At 44.2% G+C, this 17,205-nt stretch overlaps 2 protein-coding genes across 5 annotated transcripts in view; one reads left to right on the top strand and one right to left on the bottom strand.

Annotated features, from left to right (window-relative positions):
- Positions 1-328: 328 nt before the first annotated feature.
- Positions 329-6,249, bottom strand: DYNLT3 (dynein light chain Tctex-type 3). 2 transcript variants are annotated; one of them, XM_082219993.1, is made up of 5 exons: positions 6,079-6,249; positions 4,222-4,263; positions 3,055-3,178; positions 2,025-2,102; positions 329-516 (listed from the first exon to the last, which is right to left on the bottom strand). In XM_082219993.1, the coding sequence occupies exons 1-5, from the start codon at positions 6,106-6,108 to the stop codon at positions 440-442; spliced, it is 351 nt and encodes a 116-aa protein (XP_082076119.1). In that variant the 5' UTR covers positions 6,109-6,249; the 3' UTR covers positions 329-439. The 2 variants fall into 2 exon arrangements, with proteins under 2 accessions (XP_082076119.1, XP_082076120.1); XM_082219994.1 differs by lacking the exon at positions 6,079-6,249 and adding an exon at positions 5,320-5,427.
- Positions 6,250-11,518: 5,269 nt separating this feature from the next.
- The window catches only part of SYTL5 (synaptotagmin like 5), a 64,378-nt gene continuing 58,691 nt past the window's right edge, over positions 11,519-17,205 (top strand). Inside the window, exon 1 of one of the 3 annotated variants that reach the window (XM_082219948.1) lies at positions 11,519-11,735. The gene's annotated coding sequence lies outside the window, so the exon portion shown is untranslated. Of the gene's footprint in view, positions 11,736-12,016; positions 12,246-17,205 lie in introns of those variants that run through there. The other 2 variants (XM_082219951.1, XM_082219949.1) reach the window with 2 other exon arrangements.

Below are 17,205 nucleotides of genomic sequence, written 5' to 3'. Positions count from 1 at the left end.
ATGTGTGTGTGTTACAAATAATATTCTCTTGCCTCTTACTGATTACATTTATCTTAAGCTGCTGTGTATGAAGTGCCAGTGGTAATGTGGGGAAAAACATGCATTTTCTTATTTTTACGTAACTTTTCCATCACTTCTTGCAAGTTGCAGGGTGGGGAGCAGAGAGAACCACATTCCTAGAATGCTCAAAACATTGTCCTTTTCCTTTTACAGCTGGTCTCTAGCAAGCTGCCAGCTGGCTAAGCCGAACGATTACACTTTACTATAATATATACTATAATATATATTGTGCAGAGACTTTTTTTAATAGCACATTTCCTGCTCTCTCTTTAGTGCATAAATATAGTTTTATTTAATCATTCTTACAATGTACTATAAGAAATTTGATAGTTTTGTTCTTAAAGGCTTTGGCATAACTTAGTGCGATTTGTCCAGTTTGCTACAGAATAATGGCTACGGCAAAGACATTGACGATGCAGTTCATAGTTCGGTTTTCCCATCGAACTGTGCAGGTACCTATTTAGATTTAAGAAGAGAAAGTGGTCAAGTTCTATATTCATTCTTAAGAGGACAGCCGAATAGCCCAAACTCATTTACAAAAGATAATCCCTAGAGGCTGTCAGACATTGCTTTTGGTGACAGATCTGGGCCACAACCCTAAACATGCTTACAAAGAAGTAGATCTCTGTGAACTCTGCAGAACATACTTCTGGATAATCATTTTCATGCTCTTCGTCCCAACGCTTGCACAATAATGCATCTTAGGAGTCAGAAACTCAGAAAAATCCTTCATAGATGGTCACTGGGGTTAAATAGAATTAAATCACACTACAGCATGGATTCAGTTTGTCAACAGGACTTTGATGGTGGGCATGTGATCTAGTCCAAGTTGCCATTCCTGTAGTTGATTAAGAACCCACAGCACTTTGAAAATCAAACCTTTTGCCAATGATAATGAAGAGGGCTGCTCTTATAAGGCCACAGGCAGCCCCCTGATTCTCTCCAGCTACTTCTGCAAAAACTAAAAGCCCTCGGGTGATCAACTCAGGCACAATGACGTGTTTTTCCTTTGTGCTGGTGGCTACTGCTACCCCAGGCATAAAGCTATGGCCAGCTCAGGGCACTAAAACCGTATGCTTCATTGCTAGGGTTCTTTTTACATTTTTTGCTAAGCTGCATTGAATGTGATTTTTCTTAGAAAGTAAGGACAGTGCCAGTGCTGGTGCACATTTCAGCATTTTCCTACCGGTACTCAGCATAGTAGAAAACGAATACAAGTCTCATAGTATATTTAATCAAGTAACTTACTGAGCACAAAACACAAAGAATATAAAGTTACAACAATATGAACGTTCTTTCTTCGTCACAGCTTCGAGTCATATTGGTCACTGAAGTACTGGCATATATGATTACTTGTTGGTTTTTTTAAACCTTGTTAAGCTTAGTTCTTCTCTTTCAATTGTATAACTATGAATTTGGAACAGTCATGCTGAGGAGTGAAGTCTGCCAGAGCTGTTCAGCGCTTTGAACGATGTCTGCCCTCATGAACTAGAACCACGTATCCAGGAGACTAGTCTCTTATCTTTCATGATGCCTTGCAGTAAAACGGATTTGATCCAGAGAGTGAATGAAGTTCAAATACTACTCAAACTTAGGCATCAATAACGATTCCGTGTCAGATTTAAACTCATCTAAAGAAACAGTCCTTGGCCTTCTGCCAAAGCATTTTTCCATGCAACCAAAAGCGATTGGTCAGCCCTTTTCATTTTGGCCTGGCCTTATCAGCAGGTTTATATCTCTTTCTCATTTGGGGACCTGGGTAAAGAGAGTGGGTAACATATAGTTTGGGTGAAATGATCCTAATTTCAGGAAGTGCCTATTATATACCTATTATATCCTGGGGGCTATATGTGGGCTGCCAATTCAAACCGCCTTTCAACTGCAGCATAATGTTTCACAACAATAAGTGAAAAGTCATTTTTTTCATGAAGTAGTTTGCTTCAATTCTGTAGGCAGGCACTTACCATCAGTTGTGGTATCCCAAAAACATGAGCTTGCTGTATGCAGACCAGCTCCACACTTCTGCATCACTGCACAGGTTACTGAAGACAGAACAAAATCCCATGTTTATCAATAAAGTAGATTAATCAATCAGACTTCACTAGTCTTTTATACAACTGAAAGGACTAAGTGGCGGTTAAAGTATGAATTAAAATCCCCTGCCTTTTCCCAAAAACAAATTCTGTTGAATTATAACATTTAGGTTGCCACAAAAGCGTGATCCTTTTTTTTTAAATTTCCTTTATTTAAGAAAGCAGTGAGACATAATCCTCCTCAAAATGGTGGACTGCTTCCTGAACAGCCCTGATATTCTAGGCTTATGAAGTCTGTTGAAAATGCCTGGCTAATTTTCTGATGCAGATAATCAACAGCAGATGACCAATAAATGCCACGGGAATCTGAAAATAGAGCCCTCGCCAACCCGCCACATCCCATATTATTATAGTAAAATGCATAATAAATTGGAGCAAAATTGCCTTCAATGCTCTCACGAAGGTAGGTGGGGTGCAGCACATAGAAACTTATCTGCCTCATTCTACTAACAAAAGTATATAGGATCGCGGATGCCACTTTGGTCTAAACCACTGAGCCTAGGGCTTGCCGATCAGAAGGTCGGAGGTTCGAATCCCCGCGATGGGGTGAGCTCCCATTGCTCAGTCCCAGCTCCTGCCAACCTAGCAGTTTGAAAGCACGTCAAAGTGCAAGTAGATAAATAGGTACTGCTCCGGCGGGAAGGTAAACAGCATTTCCGTGCGCTGCTCTGGTTTTGCCAGAAGCAGCTTAGTCATGCTGGACACATGACCCAGAAAAACTGTCTGCGGACAAACACCAGCTCCCTTGGCCAGTAAAGCGAGATGAGGGTCACAACCTCAGAGTCGTCTGTGAATGGAATTAACTGTCAGGGGTCCTTTACTAACAAAAGTAGGCCTGAAATCATTTTCTCCTCATTAATTGGAAAATTAATATTAACTGCATATATGCACAGAATCTTACCAATGTACTTGTACGTTTTCCCCAGCTTTACCAGTTGTGTTAAAGATTGTTCTACTATAGCTGCAGTCCATTGATTGACATTGTCGTGATTGTAATCTGCCTTGCCCAGAACACCTTCTATGCACTAAAAAGGAATAAAATGCTTTTTTAAAATCTGATTAAATACAAGTATTAAAAATAGATAGTAGTATGAACATATATACTTTTAAGCCAGCCCCACTTTGTTATGTAAAGGAACTCAAATGTCAGAAAGATATTCTCATTTGCCTCTTTTCCTAGGCTAGAGCTCCTAAATGAAGGCACATAAATCAGTAACTGAACTGTTTATACCATTCCTATCTCGGTGGTAAGAGTCATGTAACAAACATGCAGAATCCAGAAGAGCGTTTTAATAATCTGAATTTCTTTCCCAACAGGACTAAAATATTCTGCTGAGCTGGATATATTATTGTAAATGCTACAATTCTGAGTTGCTGCAGCATTGAAATTCAGAGAGGGTGGTCCTATTGCCTCAGTATAATGAGCAGCTTCTCTGCCGGGGCTAACCGTGGACCACAATCAAACAACAGTCAACATAACAACAGCTACAGAAATAAATCCAATTGACTTCAAGGACAGTTAAGCAGCTCACCTGCACAGGACTGCCATCTCAGCCACCATTACAAATTGTGTTCTACAGGGTTTTGGGTTTTTTAGCAGAATTCAACAGAACACATCCAGAACACTTAGCGCTACTTAACATTACAGTGGAGTGTTATAAAAGGCAGTATCCAAAATTGTATTTTCATGAATCAAAAGGGTTCCTTCCATTCATGGAATGATTCCAGTACAACAGAGGCTTCCCTCTAGCACAAGTAGGGGAAGTGATTTCCTCCTTATACCCCTTGCAATCCTATGCATCTCTATTCAGAAAAATGCCCCATTGAATTCAATTAGCTATATTCCCCATAGACGTCTATATGACTGCAGCTCAAGAGTGCAATTAAACACAGCAAGGGAGTATGCCCCACTAAATATAGTGGGACTCAGTTTTGAATAGGCAAGACAGGATGTCTGGTGCAAGTCTTTCAGGGATACCCATTATTCCTGGAAACAGAAAACTGCAAAAATTCATTTTGTCACCAAAACACATAAATACTGTACTGTATACTAAAACGTGCAACTTACATCTTTAATAATACTGTGCGCTTCTTCAGCATTGAAGGTCATCTGTAATAATATGAGATTTATTTAATTAAATTATTATTTTTATCACCCTTCATAAAATTTAATTCTAGAGCTGCTTACGCATTTTAGAATACAAAATATAAAACAATAAAATTGCAGCTGCCACACAGGTTTTGGAAGAAATAATGAACCAAGACAGAATTTATTTATTCAAAAAGTCCACAAAACTCTCCAAAACAAGGTCCTTATATTCATAATTTTCATTTATTCTGGTGATATCACCAGCTCATGAATTTGATGCACACGGCAGCTGCATAAATGCCAAGTTACGTAAGTGTGTTATTAAAAAATCACAATCACCAGCATCCCAAATGGATTTTACAATCACACTATTTCTGGCTGTGTCCTGAAATTATGCATCAGCATCTATGTCAAAGCTAATGTATCACCTTATCCTAGTGAGCAGTATCCTCTATTACACAAGACTGACACAGGATAAAACAAAACTACATCCTAAATCAGGGGTCAGCAACCTTTTTCAGCCGTGGGCTGGTTCACCGTCCCTCAGACCATGTGGTGGGCCAGACTATATTTTTTTGGGGGGAAATGAACAAATTCCTAGGCCCCACAAATAACCCAGAAATGCATTTTAAATAAAAGCACACATTCTACTCATGTAAAAACACGCTGATTGATAAGATGATTGGGCCAGATCCGGCCCCCAGGCCTTAGGTTGCCTACCCCTGTCCTAAATGCTTTGACATGACAGTCAGACCCTCCAAAGGTTGTAGTCAGCATAGTTCTACTTAGGGTAGACCCGCTGAAATTAAATAGGCTTAAACATGGGTCTGTTCTGATTATGTTTGGCAATGGATACAACCCCAACTTTCTTTAAAAAAAATACCAGGCTAAGCATGTCACAGAATCAAGGGATAACAACAAAGGGAAAGGTCTGCAGAAGAGGGGAAGTGGGAAAAGAGCAGAGGGATTGTGTGTCTGAATGCTGCCACATTAAAAAAGATTCCCTGGATGCACACATAAAAACTCATCAGACCAGGGAGAGCGCTACCCTTTCTCTTTTACACCATCCTTCTCCACCTGCATGAGGTTTTGTCTTCTCCTTTTTCACTTGTGTGCAGAGGGCGGCAGGCATTCAAACACGGGATTCTTGCCTGACGTGCTCCTCTTCCCACCCCCTCCTCCATCCTCCCTTGGCCTTAACCTTGGAATCCACTGCACTCCAAAGCAAAGGCGGGCTCTTTTCACTACCCTATTTTGTTACCATCATCACCACCGTCTGCCATTATTCTGCAGTGGCCTGAATTGGGAGCGGGGGCGCGCGCGCAACCCTCCCCGTCCACGTGAGGACCGGCGTCGCAATGACAGCATTCTGGGGCGGACCGAGCCTCCCTCGCCTACGATCCCACAAGCGGCGCTTGTGATTGGCTGGGTGGAGACGTACACTAAATACATTTAAAAAAAACAACAACCCTTGAGCCAGGTGACATTTTTATGCAGACCAGGCCCCCACCCACGTCGGAGCGAGACTGAAAAGCGCAAGCCGGCCTCTTACGAAGTCATGGTTGTTGTTGGGGTTTTTTTTGCGCCCCTCTCCCCCCCCTCCACGCACACGCTTTAAAGCGGGTGGCAGGAACGGGAGGCGCCTCCGCCCCCGCGTGTCTGGAGTCGGGGGGTCCCTAACCTAATTACTCAAGTAGAAGCGCGCGCCACGGCCAAGCGCGGCGCCGAGGAAAAACCAGGTCACTGCTGCCCGCCGGGGCGACAGGGCGCTTGGGCTGGGGCGAGGAGGGCGCCCCGCTCTCGCTGGCCGGGGGAGGAGGGGGAAGTCCGTACTACCTCGTCGTTATGGGGGTGAAACTCTTCCATGGCCCCAGGAGCTGCGGCGGCACGTCCCTATTCCCGGCAGTGGCGGAGGCGGCCCCGGTCCTCGCCCTGCGCTGCAGCTCCACCTTCCCTAAGCCGGAGGTGCGCAGAGAATGGCGCCACCCCCTCCTCCTCCGCCAGCTCCCTCTGCCGTCTGAAGGGAGCACTGGAGGCTCCCTCGAAGATGCCGCGGCCTCGCGCACACGCGCCTGTCGCTGGAGCGGCGCTGCCGGCGCAAACAAGCTTTTTTCCCCAGCGCCCGCACGACGTCGAAGCAGCAGCTCCCCGTTTCCCCCTCTTTACCATGGAAAATCCGATTATTTAAGGTGCCAGCCACCCGTTTGCGACACCCCCCCCCCCAATCTGGAAACAACACTTGATTCTTAGCAGGGTCGAGGCTCATTCTTGAAATCTGTCTTCGATACCAGGGCTGAGTGCTGGAGTATTTGTGAAGAAAAACGTCTCCTGCCACTTTCAGGCTCAACGCAGCTTTTCAGGGCATGCACGTGTACGTACATACACAGAACGACGATAAAACGTTTTGGGGCAAAGGGCATAGCCTTTAGGTGGACATCAGCCCCAACACTTTTTAGCAGGGGTGTCATGGTTGCCATATATTGCCTGTGATGTTGCTGTTAGCTGCTTTGAACCTGGTTTGCCATGGAAAAGTGGCAAAGAAAAAAAGAGATGAAGATGGAGATTTGGTCCATAACTGGTGGTACATGACACCAGTCAAGCTTGAAAAAATTTACCATTTGCCCGACAATAAATGTTGGAAATGTAATGAGACTGAAGGTACATTCTTTCACCTTTGGTGGACATGCCCAAGGATTAAGACATTCTGGGAGATGATTTATAACGAAATGAAAAAGGTATTCAAATATGCTTTCCTGAAGAAACCAGAGGCCTTTCTCCTGGGCATGGTCGGCCAATTGGTGTTAAAGAAGGATAGAACCTTTTTTATGTATGCAACAACAGCAGCAAGAATACTCATCGCGAAGTATTGGAAGACACAAGATTTACCCACCAGGGAAGAATGGCAGATGAAGTTGATGGACTGGCGGAAATGACTGGCAGAATCCGAGACCAGGGAGAAGAATCGGTGGAAGAAGACTGGAAAAAGTTTAAAGACTATTTACAGAAATACTGTAAAATTAATGAATGTTAGAAGAATGTTGGAATGAAGTTATATGGCTTTAGTAGAAATGTTATAAGGAATTAAGTATAAATAGATTAATAGAATATTAAAGGAAAAAATAAGGTTAGAATGTGTTAAGATAATTATAGGATAGAAAACAGAGGAAGATGGAAAGGAATTGCTGAAACAATTAACAGAAGTGGAATACAAAAAGGGAGGTGTGAGGAGGTTGTGGAAATAAGTGAATGAAAGATAAGATACTGAAATTGTTTGATGTTTTTTAAACTGTTTTTGTTTTGTTTTGTTAGTTTAATGTGTTAGTGTTATGTAGTGTCTCTGTATTGTATTGTATTGTTCTTTTTTGTAGTGTTTAAATTGTTAGAAAAGTAATAAATATTATTTTATTTTTTAAAAAAGGAAAAGTGACAAAGAAAAAAAAAGAGATGAAGATGGAGATTTGGTCCATAACTGAGGTCTGTCCCACTCATATGACCCTTTAAGGGGCAAAGGGGCAACTTTAAATGGAAATACACTTGCCTGACTTCCATTCCCTGCTCCTTTAGGCCCCAGGCTAAAGGGATGCAAGTGGCAGTGCACTTAATTCCAATTAGACTAATTCCTAGTCTCTGCTGCGATGTTTCTTGGGGGCGCCTCTGCTCCTGCCAGTTTGGAGGGCTTGCAGGAGGCAAGGGTTGTTCTATGACGTCCCAGTATTTTTCCTTGCAGCCCAATCATACTTCTGAACAGGGAAGAAGTAGGGTGTTTCCATTTAAAGATATGGGTTTTTGAATATATGATGGGAAGGAATTACTGCAGGCTTCCCTGCAAAAATATTCTTAGTGTTTTGTATTAACTCACCCAGGGCCAAAATTTCTCCCAAGATGCCCCAATTGTGAGAGTCAAAGATCATTTTTATTTCATTTATTACTTCCCACGAAACATCCCAAAGTGATTAAACATAAAACATAAAAAATAGGGGAAATGACAACAACAACAAATACAAAAAACAATTTCAAATCCAATACAGATACCGTAAAGATTGGAATAAGTCTGCATTGGCTTCCAGTGGGCAGAACCACCTTTAATCTTTCTTTCTTTGCTAAAGTGGCTTGAATCAACAAGAACTGAACCATGCACAAGGCCGGAATGCACAGGATTGAGTCATGTGTAAAGTCAATTAAAATGACTTCTTGTGTTGATAAGAAAATGGTTGTAAGAATCTCTCCTTGGTGACCAGATAGTGATTGCAAAGGACCAATGATCTTTCGTAAAAACCACAGCTAATTCTTTATCATTAATGTTCTGTTTACAGTGGTGGCAAAAATCAGCTCCAGAGGTGTAGTGGTAAAAATAGCCATGATATCTGACTTTGCCTACATATCTCTGTGCTTGGTGCTCCCCATCACACAGAGAAAGCAAAGCCCTTAATTGCAAATGCAACAAGACAACAAAAGACTTCCCAGCATCTAATAATTGTTCAACACAGATGCAATACAGAGGATGTATTGTGAATAGTATTCTGAAACAACAGTGTTCACACCAGAAAAACTCTTAAGGCAATTAAGCAGCCTAGCAACATCCTTCAACATCAAAAATTGTCAAAGGGGCTTGGCAAAACTTAATAGTGTTTTAAACAAAGCCGTATTTTCTTAGTTACCAATTTTCTGTTGGTGTAAGGAAAAAAAACAAGTATAAAATGAGAATTTCTAGATACCAAGATCCAAGTTTGGGGCAAATACTCTTTCATGAGAGAACCCCAGCAGATATTTTAAATCACAAAATATGCAGCATGGAAATAAAGCATAGAAAAATAGGCTGTTAGACTTAAAATATGTGTCCTTTAAAGTGAGTTCCAAAGTTTCCCTCTTCCCCTAGCACAGAAAAGACCATGTGTTTGGTAAGTAAAAAATCATTTACTTACAATTTATCCAAAGGTCAGATTCATGTGCTTTTCCATACAGCATTTAGGAAAAGTTTCAGAGACAGTAAAACCTGGCTTAGTTACCGTGGTGAAAGTTCCTAAATTATTGGTATAGGTCACTCAAGAATGGTTGACGAGAGGCATACGGTTGAGCTGGAGTTACCAACTCAAACCTATTTATATGCTGAGCTTCTCAGGTAGACTGGGAGAGAACAATAGGCCTGATTACCTAGTTCAGGATTCCTCAACCTCAGCCCTCCAGATGTTTTTGGCCTACAATTCCCATGATCCCTAGCTAGGAGGACCAGTGGTCAGGGATGATGGGAATTGTAGTCTCAAAACATCTGGAGGGCCGAGGTGAGGACCTAGTTCTTCCCAAGGTGAGGGGAAGTGGACACAGCTAAGCCTGGCAGGACAACTTACTCTATGGTATTAACTCCTTTATGCATTAATTAGACTTAAGCATGTTGGTTATATGAGATATCTCACATTTTCTCAGGTGTTCATTATCCCCTCTGTTGCGATCAGATATAGAGCCACTTGTTTGGGAGAAAAGAACACTTGGCAAATGTTCTTTGAAGAAACAGGGCAACAATCAACAACAATTGTATTTAGGGACACAACAGTTTCTAAGAACATAAGAGCCCTTCTACATCAGACCTAAGGCTCATCTAGTCCAACATCATGGTCAACCAGAGGCCCATGTTAATGGAAGCCCCCAAAGAGAACATGAACACTTTCCTCTAGGGTTCCCTGGCATTATTAAGAAGCATAGTCTCCAATAACTAGTAGCCACTGAGGGGCAATGCCTCTAGTGGGGAACATGTTGTGCCCCTTCTGGGGTAGTTCACCCAGCTTTGGTCCATACCCTGCACTCGGTTCTCACCTGTGGCTCCTACAAGCTGTCAGCATTTGACAGCAGCCACAACCTGGGAAATGGCTTTGACTGGCCAGCAAAACCAGGTGAGGGTAACCAATGGATCTCAAACCCTCAGTGAGTAGGGGAATTTTCCTGCATGCGAAGACAAGCTCTGCCAGATTGAGCAGATGAGGCCAATAGTGGGCCCAATGGTCAAGAAGCTTTCTGCAGATGTAGAGGGAAGTGAGGGGCAGATGGGGCTCATTAATCTGGGAGGGTGGTCCTTCAAGGAGAAGGAAAAGGCTGATCCTAAACTCCCACTACCTTGCAGGACATCTTTGGGATTGTTGTTTAGTCATTTAGTCGTGTCTGACTCTTCGTAACCCCATGGACCAGAGCACGCCAGGCACTCCTGTCTTCCACTGCCTCCCGCAGTTTGGTCAAACTCATGCTGATAGCTTCGAGAACACTGTCCAACCATCTCGTCCTCTGTCGTCCCCTTCTACTTGTGCCCACAATCTTTCCCAACATCAGGGTCTTTTCCAGGGAGTCTTCTCTTCTCATGAGGTGGCCAAAGTATTGGAGCCTCAGCTTCACAATCTGTCCTTCCAGTGAGCACTCAGGGCTGATTTCCTTAAGAATGGATAGGTTTGGTCTTCTTGCAGTCCATGGGACTCTCAAGAGTCTCCTCCAGCACCATAATACAAAAGCATCAATAAGAAAAGGCTAAGGAGTAAACCCTACACAAATCTGGAGCGGAGTTGCTAAGAAGGTTGGATAGCGACTTTTAGGGCTCCTTCTAGCAACTCCTGCAGTAAAGCTGGTGCCAAACCTATTGCTCTGCGTTCTCTTGCACCACATCAGCGAGGCTGGTGTGTGTGTGTGTCTTGTCGTCTGGTGGACAGCCCAGAAGCTCCATACAGACTGCTCAGGCTTGCATCCCGGGTGCTGCTAAGGCAGCAGTTTGACTTCACCCCCAGAGGCGCACTCCATTGACTCTGGAGACAGACGGATAACAACAACTGAGAGCCGCCTTTTCCAGGAATTCACCTAAATCCCTATTAACCATTATTTATTTCATTTACTAATTAAATTTCTACACCGCCTTTCCTCCGAGAATCGCAGGGCGGTTGACGATATAAAAGCACAAACTTGCAGTTTTGCCCGTCACTCTGCGTGTGCCAAACTTTGCCCTCCTCCTTTACAGCCAGCACTTAAGCCATCGAAACCACCACTTCCTCCCCGCCCTTGTCCTTTCCTACTGAGACTTCTTAGCCGAGCCTCCCCAAATCCTTGCGCGCCCCTCCGAGGTCTTGCAAGCGCGCCAGGGGCTCGCCCTTCTTTCGGAATGTCTTCTGCGCGCACACTGCCTACTGCCGCGGCGCTTCCCGAGCCGCGCCAGCAGAGGGCGCCTGAGGGGCGGCAGCCGGCGTCCGCGGGCAGCTGTGCGCCAGCCCGGGCAGGGGTCTCGCTTCTCTGCACCGAGCCTCGGCGGCAGCAGCAGCAGAAGAGAGACGCCCGCCGCGCTCGAGCCGGGAGGCGTCCCCAGGGCCCGGCTGCGCTCGCCGGGGGCGGGAGGCTGGCGGCGGGGATGCTCCTCCTCGTGCAGGAGCTCAGCACCAGCGGCGGCCGGGCGGGAAGCCGCAGCAGTCTGGCTTGAGACCCGCGCCCAGGCGGCGGCGAAGAGGGGAAGCGAGGACTTGACCCGGAGGGTAAGCTCGCCTCCTGAGCGTCGGTTTCCCGCCAAGGAGCTGCTACCGCGGCCGGTCAGTGTCAGGCTGGCCCCTTTAGCAGCCTCGACGGGGGGGGGGAGCGCCCGCGGGGGGGGCAGCTGCGCCACCCCCTTCGGTTGCTCCTCTCCCCGGGGTCGAGTGAGGGGGAGAGACCTGGCCTCCCCCCCCCCTCGCGCTTCCATGGTAGAGTCCGCGTGCTTCGAAGGCGAGCGGGGGAAAGGCTGGTTGCGCCAACCCCGCGCGGAGCGAAGAGGCGGGAGGAGCCGAGAAGAAGTCGGTGGACTTCGCTCCCCGGCTCCGAAAAGAAGCGGAGTTTTACTTCAGGCGTTTGTGGTTCGCGTTTTGAGACGGGACGGAGAGAGATGCTCTTAGGATTCTGGCAAGTGCTGGGATTTTGAGGGTGGTTTTATTTATTTGTTTAGAAACGAGCGAAGGACGGGTCCCGAAGAAAGGCGCTCGTGTTGTTTCCCAGAAATAATTTCGCCTCGGGTTAGTGTTCCCGGGAGTTCGTGCCGGGCTCACCTGCTCGAGACTTGCGCAGCTGCACGTCTGCTGCCAGGCTACCTGCGGGGCAATTTCGCTCCGGGTTGTGCTGGGTGGATGGAAGCGCCGGGGGAGAGAGAGCCCTGCAGGCAGAAAGTCCCAGGTGCAATCGATTCCTGTTCCCCCCCCCTCCAGGTGTGGCTGGGGAAGACTCCTGCCTGAAAGTCTGAAGAGCTGGTGCTAGTTTGAGTAGGATAATACTGAATAAGGCAGCTTTCCTATATTGGGGGGGGGGGGGTGTGGAGCAGGTGATCCTTCCCTTTTGTATAATTAAGCTGTTTTTTTTATTAAAAAAGCATTTATTATTATTAAAAATATTTTATATTAGCAATTACATTAAAGCAAAATGCAATGTAACATAGAGTATGCAGAGAAATAGGGTTGCATTTGTTAAATTGTCTACTGAAAATCCTAGACAAAACTCAAGAGACAAGTTATATACAGTACCAGTTTTCAGGTTCATGAAAAGGCTCTTTGTATATATGACCTTGAAGGAGTCTACAAATAAGGTTTGGGATGGTAACCAAGGGTTAGTTTCCACTAAGCCAGCTGCGATGTCCAGTCCACACCATGGCAGTGCAAGAACATCAGTTGAATTTACCAATGTAAGTATTGTCTGATGAAGAGGAGTCATATAACTCAGGATTTATGTAGGCTCTTTAAAAAAAAATATCTGAGATTAATTCTGCAAGTTTTAACAGGGTTTCCATATTTTTATGGCTGCCCTATCAACTCAGGATATTTAACACTGCTGTTTTGTGATACAGCCACAAAATGTGGGAGAAGTTCAAAATTTAGCCAGTAAGGTTTTTGGTTCAAGAAAATATATTACAAAAATTAAGAGAATGACAAGTTTTTCAAGGTGCCACAGGATAACCCCCAGAAAAAAATGGCTATTCTCCCTTAATTTGTATAATACAGTGGTACCTCAGGTTACAGACACTTCAGGTTACAGACTCCGCTAACCCAGAAATAGTACCTCGGGTTAAGAACTTTGCTTCGGGGTGCAAACAGCAGTGGGAGGCCCCATTAGCTAAAGTGGTGCTTCAGGTTAAGAACAGTTTCAGGTTAAGAACGGACCTCCAGAACAAATTAACTGTTTATAGGCCAGGAACCAAAACAGTATTTCAGGTGTGCCTAGGGTTCTTGGTATGTCTTGTACAATTTTAGCTTTCACTGTTACTCCCCACCCCCATATCATATCCAAATTTGTGGAACTCTCCTCTGGTTCAAAAGAGATTTGCTGCACAGCACCGGCGTGTGTGGAAGGGAGGGATAATGTCCAAACCTTTCTTGGCTCATGTACCTATTCATGTGGTGGTTGTTAGATCTATGATAGAACTATTTAGTTCAGCTGTTCCTGTGGCAGAGCCATTAGTAAAGCACCATGTAATTTCACTTGCAGATCAAGGCAGTGATTTGAACAGGGATTTGGGAGGAACAATTAGACTCGTTACACATTACTGCCTACTTGTCCACTGTCATGTGCTCCCACCGCTGGTCTATGAAGTTGAGTACACATTATTTTAGACACGATCCATCTGTATCCCTTAGCTTTCTGAGAAAGGCTCTTTTGATGTGCTTCCCCTCAAACCAGTGGAAGCTGTAGTTAAACTGATGTGTGTACATTTCAGGCTGACATTGACCCATGCACAAATAAACTGGAGTTCACTGTGGAGAAACAAATTGGACGTGGTATGAAGATACCCCTGTCTCCTCTATGGTGTGTACAGCAGTGTTTAAAAAGCAACTTGAAACCCGGCTGCAAACCATAGGGCAACCTTTGTTAGCTCACAAGCCCGTGTTCAGACAACACACCGACTTGTGATTTACCACAGTAGAGCAGTGGAATGACTGCAGGAGGAGCAAAGTGGCTGTGAGCTAACTGGGAACCTGCACATTCGCTAATTTGTGCTAAGTTATAGTTTGCCTTAGTATGACATGTGAACCTGTGTCAGCAGTAGAAATCAGGGTTTGCTCTCATAGCAATGGTTGGAAGGGCAACACCTTTTATTTCCCTATTGGGGTGAATAACAAGCACTTGTTTACATGGGAGAGATAAAGGACTGCACTTGGGATTACCATTCAGATGGCTGCTCAGCCTAACCTGTGCCTCTAATCTCAGTCATCAAGATTCAGACCTGCTACTTCATCTGCATAGCTTCTCTTGGTTCTGTTTCTTGAGGCGCTTCCAGACTGCCACTGTTCTGAAGTGGGGATTCAGTCACATACTGGCAAATTCAGGTTGCACAATTATAGTTGTTTGGGAGGTCCTGAGCAGCAAACTCATGCCACTCAGAGAGGACTTTTTATGATAAAGTAAGTGAGGTGAAAGTGCACTGGAAAGTGAGAGAAATAACACCTGTTTTGACATAACACCATCTAATCTCCCCACAAACAAATCAGAACAAGCTCTCTTTAAACTGCTGTTGTCTAACCTCCCTATCAAGTCAAGATGAATAAACAGGTTTTCTGGAAGCGCCCTTGGTCTCACTAAAATGTTATCTATGTGTAATATAGTTTTAGACAGAGAACATCTCGTCTCCTATTCGTTAGCATCTTAAACTAATTCCAGACAGATCATTCTTCTGATTAGTTTAAGAATGCTAACCCTTCATGCCTGGCTGCTTCCAGACTACTTTGGATTCAGTATATGTAGCCAAAATGTATCCATTTATAGTACCTGCATAATAAAGAGCATTCTTTACCCTTTCAGTACATTGCTGCAATATGGAATAAAAATGCAACTTTTGCAATAAATTGTACATCGGGAGTTGGCAAGTGTTTCCTGAAATTGCTTAAGCAAGTTTTTAAACTCATGGTTTTGGAAGAAGGCAGGAAGAAGGTAGATAACTGAAAAGTAGTTTATTTGCAAAGCATGTCTTAAAAAATATATCTGCAGCAATGCCCATTCCTGCTTGAAATGTCTTGAACAGAGGAGTCAGAGAACTGCAGTCCACAGAGTGATGTAAGCAAGAGAGTATGAGTCATGGTGTCTGAAAAGGAAGCCGATAAACCTCTTCATCGGTGGACACTGAACAAATTCAAAGCTTGTATAAGCAAGGTGGAGATCTGATTAAGTTTCACTTGATGACAACAGATCTGACTCTGGTCTTCAGCACGCAGTATATCTAGGATGACATTCACAAAGTTTACTAAGGAATTAAACTTGTAGTGCGAAAGAAAGGAGCTGCAACCTAAACTCATATTGGATTTTTCAGCAGTTATGGGGGGGGGATGCAGAACGTTACAAATATTTTTCTAGTAGAGTTCAAGAGTCAGATGCTATTAGAAAAAGGATGATAATCAAGTAAGGAATTCAGGAGTGTCCTGGCTGCTTTCTAGTCTAGATGGATTCTACATTCTGCTATGCATAAGGGTGAGTGTGGTTACTTGATATGCACTTGAAAACCCTCCCCTTAATTAGGTTGTCCACTCCTCTTCCTCCCTGCAGGTGTCCCAGGTGGTGATTGTGATCTTGATATACACCACTCACAATGTCATTGGACAGGTGTGGTGTCCATCCCACCACCCATTGTTAGGTAACACAAAATCAATCTGCTATGAGCTCTTGTTTTTGGAATGAAACCAGTTTCTGAGGAAGTGCTTTCAGCAATAGAAACATGCAATAGAAAACAATTAATTTCCGATGATTCTAGGCTAAAATGTTGCGTGTATGTAGCCCAAGGCTGCATGTACATCATACATTTAAAACATATTTCCCCCAAAGTGGCAGTGGAACTGTAGTTTACTACCACTTATAGAGCAACAATCCCTAGCAGCCTTAACAAACTACAGTTTCAAGGTTTCTTTTGAGGGAGGGACAAGGGCTTTAAATGTATGGTGTGTACACAGCCTCACAAGGGTGGAGAACAGAAAGGTAAATAGGGAAATGCTCACTTTCGGTTACATTCTCCTAATGCATATTGCTCCTCAGTAGTCTTTGCTTTCATGAGAATTCTGTGGAAAGAGCTGGGAGAGCTGCAGTTTAGGGAGTGATGTCAGCAGAGAGCGTGAGTCATCAGTTTTGATTTAGGAGGAAGGTTACATTCATCGGAACTTAAGAAGCTGCCTAATGGAGAGTCAGGCCACTGGTCCATAGAATAATAGATTTGCAGAGTTGGAAGGGACCGCAAGGCTCATCTAGTCCATCTCCCTGCAATGCAGGAATCGTTTTGCTCAACGTGGGGCTTGAACCCACAACCCTGAGATTGTACACTAGGCAGCAGTGGTTCTTCAGGATTTCAGAAAGTGGGTATTTTCAGCCCTACCTGGAGTTGCTGAGGATTGAACCTGGGACTTTCTGCATTCAAAGCATATGCTCTCCTATTGAGCTTCTTATTGTTGGTTTCCGGAGAAACTGAGAGCTGGTGCAAGCAAGGTGCCGTTATCACAGGTACTGAGTTTCACTTAACGATGGTAGGCTTGACCTGATTGTGGCTCTTCTAGTAGTTTTCTTTTTCACATTGCACATTACAGTTTGTAAAGTGAAAATGCAAAGAACAGGTGCAGCCAGGATCATCTGGACCTCTGGTAATGCTCTCTCTCTCTCTCTCTCTCTCTCTCTCTGTGTGTAAGGGAATGGATGTGCTTAACCTTCTAACCACCTGACATTTCTCTGCTTCAACTCATCTCAAGCTGCTGTGGAACTCTTGCACTCAGTAGTGTTCAACATACAGTTAATATCAGTTACTGAAATTGGTGCTAAGATGGTTTCTGTCCTTAGATTTACGATCTAAAAGGGCATGGCACATGAGAAAAATATGAATGGGAAGGAGGAGGGAAAAGCAAATCCATGTGCAGGTTCTTAAATTACAGTTGTTGTTGTTGTTATAATACTTTTATATAGTTCTGTCTATGCAGATTCTGGATGTCCTGGAGGGCATCAATTTCCCACTGATGCCAC

This window comes from Podarcis vaucheri (genome assembly GCF_965113315.1).
Source record: "Podarcis vaucheri genome assembly, chromosome: 4".
NCBI lineage: Eukaryota > Metazoa > Chordata > Lepidosauria > Squamata > Lacertidae > Podarcis > Podarcis vaucheri.
The sequence above is the reverse complement of the archived record's forward strand: the minus strand, read 5'-3'. Positions and strand labels throughout refer to the sequence as shown.

What these genes read in the sequence shown, in the direction of transcription:
- DYNLT3 (XM_082219993.1), bottom strand. Translation starts at nt 6,108, where the DNA reads ATGGAAGAGTTTCACCCCCATAACGACGAG. An exon ending in GAAAACGTACAAGTACATTG is followed by an intron (nt 2,103 to 3,054) that starts GTAAGATTCTGT and finishes TTCTGTCTTCAG; the next exon opens with TAACCTGTGCAGTGATGCAG. An exon ending in TTGGGATACCACAACTGATG is followed by an intron (nt 517 to 2,024) that starts GTAAGTGCCTGC and finishes AAATCTAAATAG; the next exon opens with GTACCTGCACAGTTCGATGG.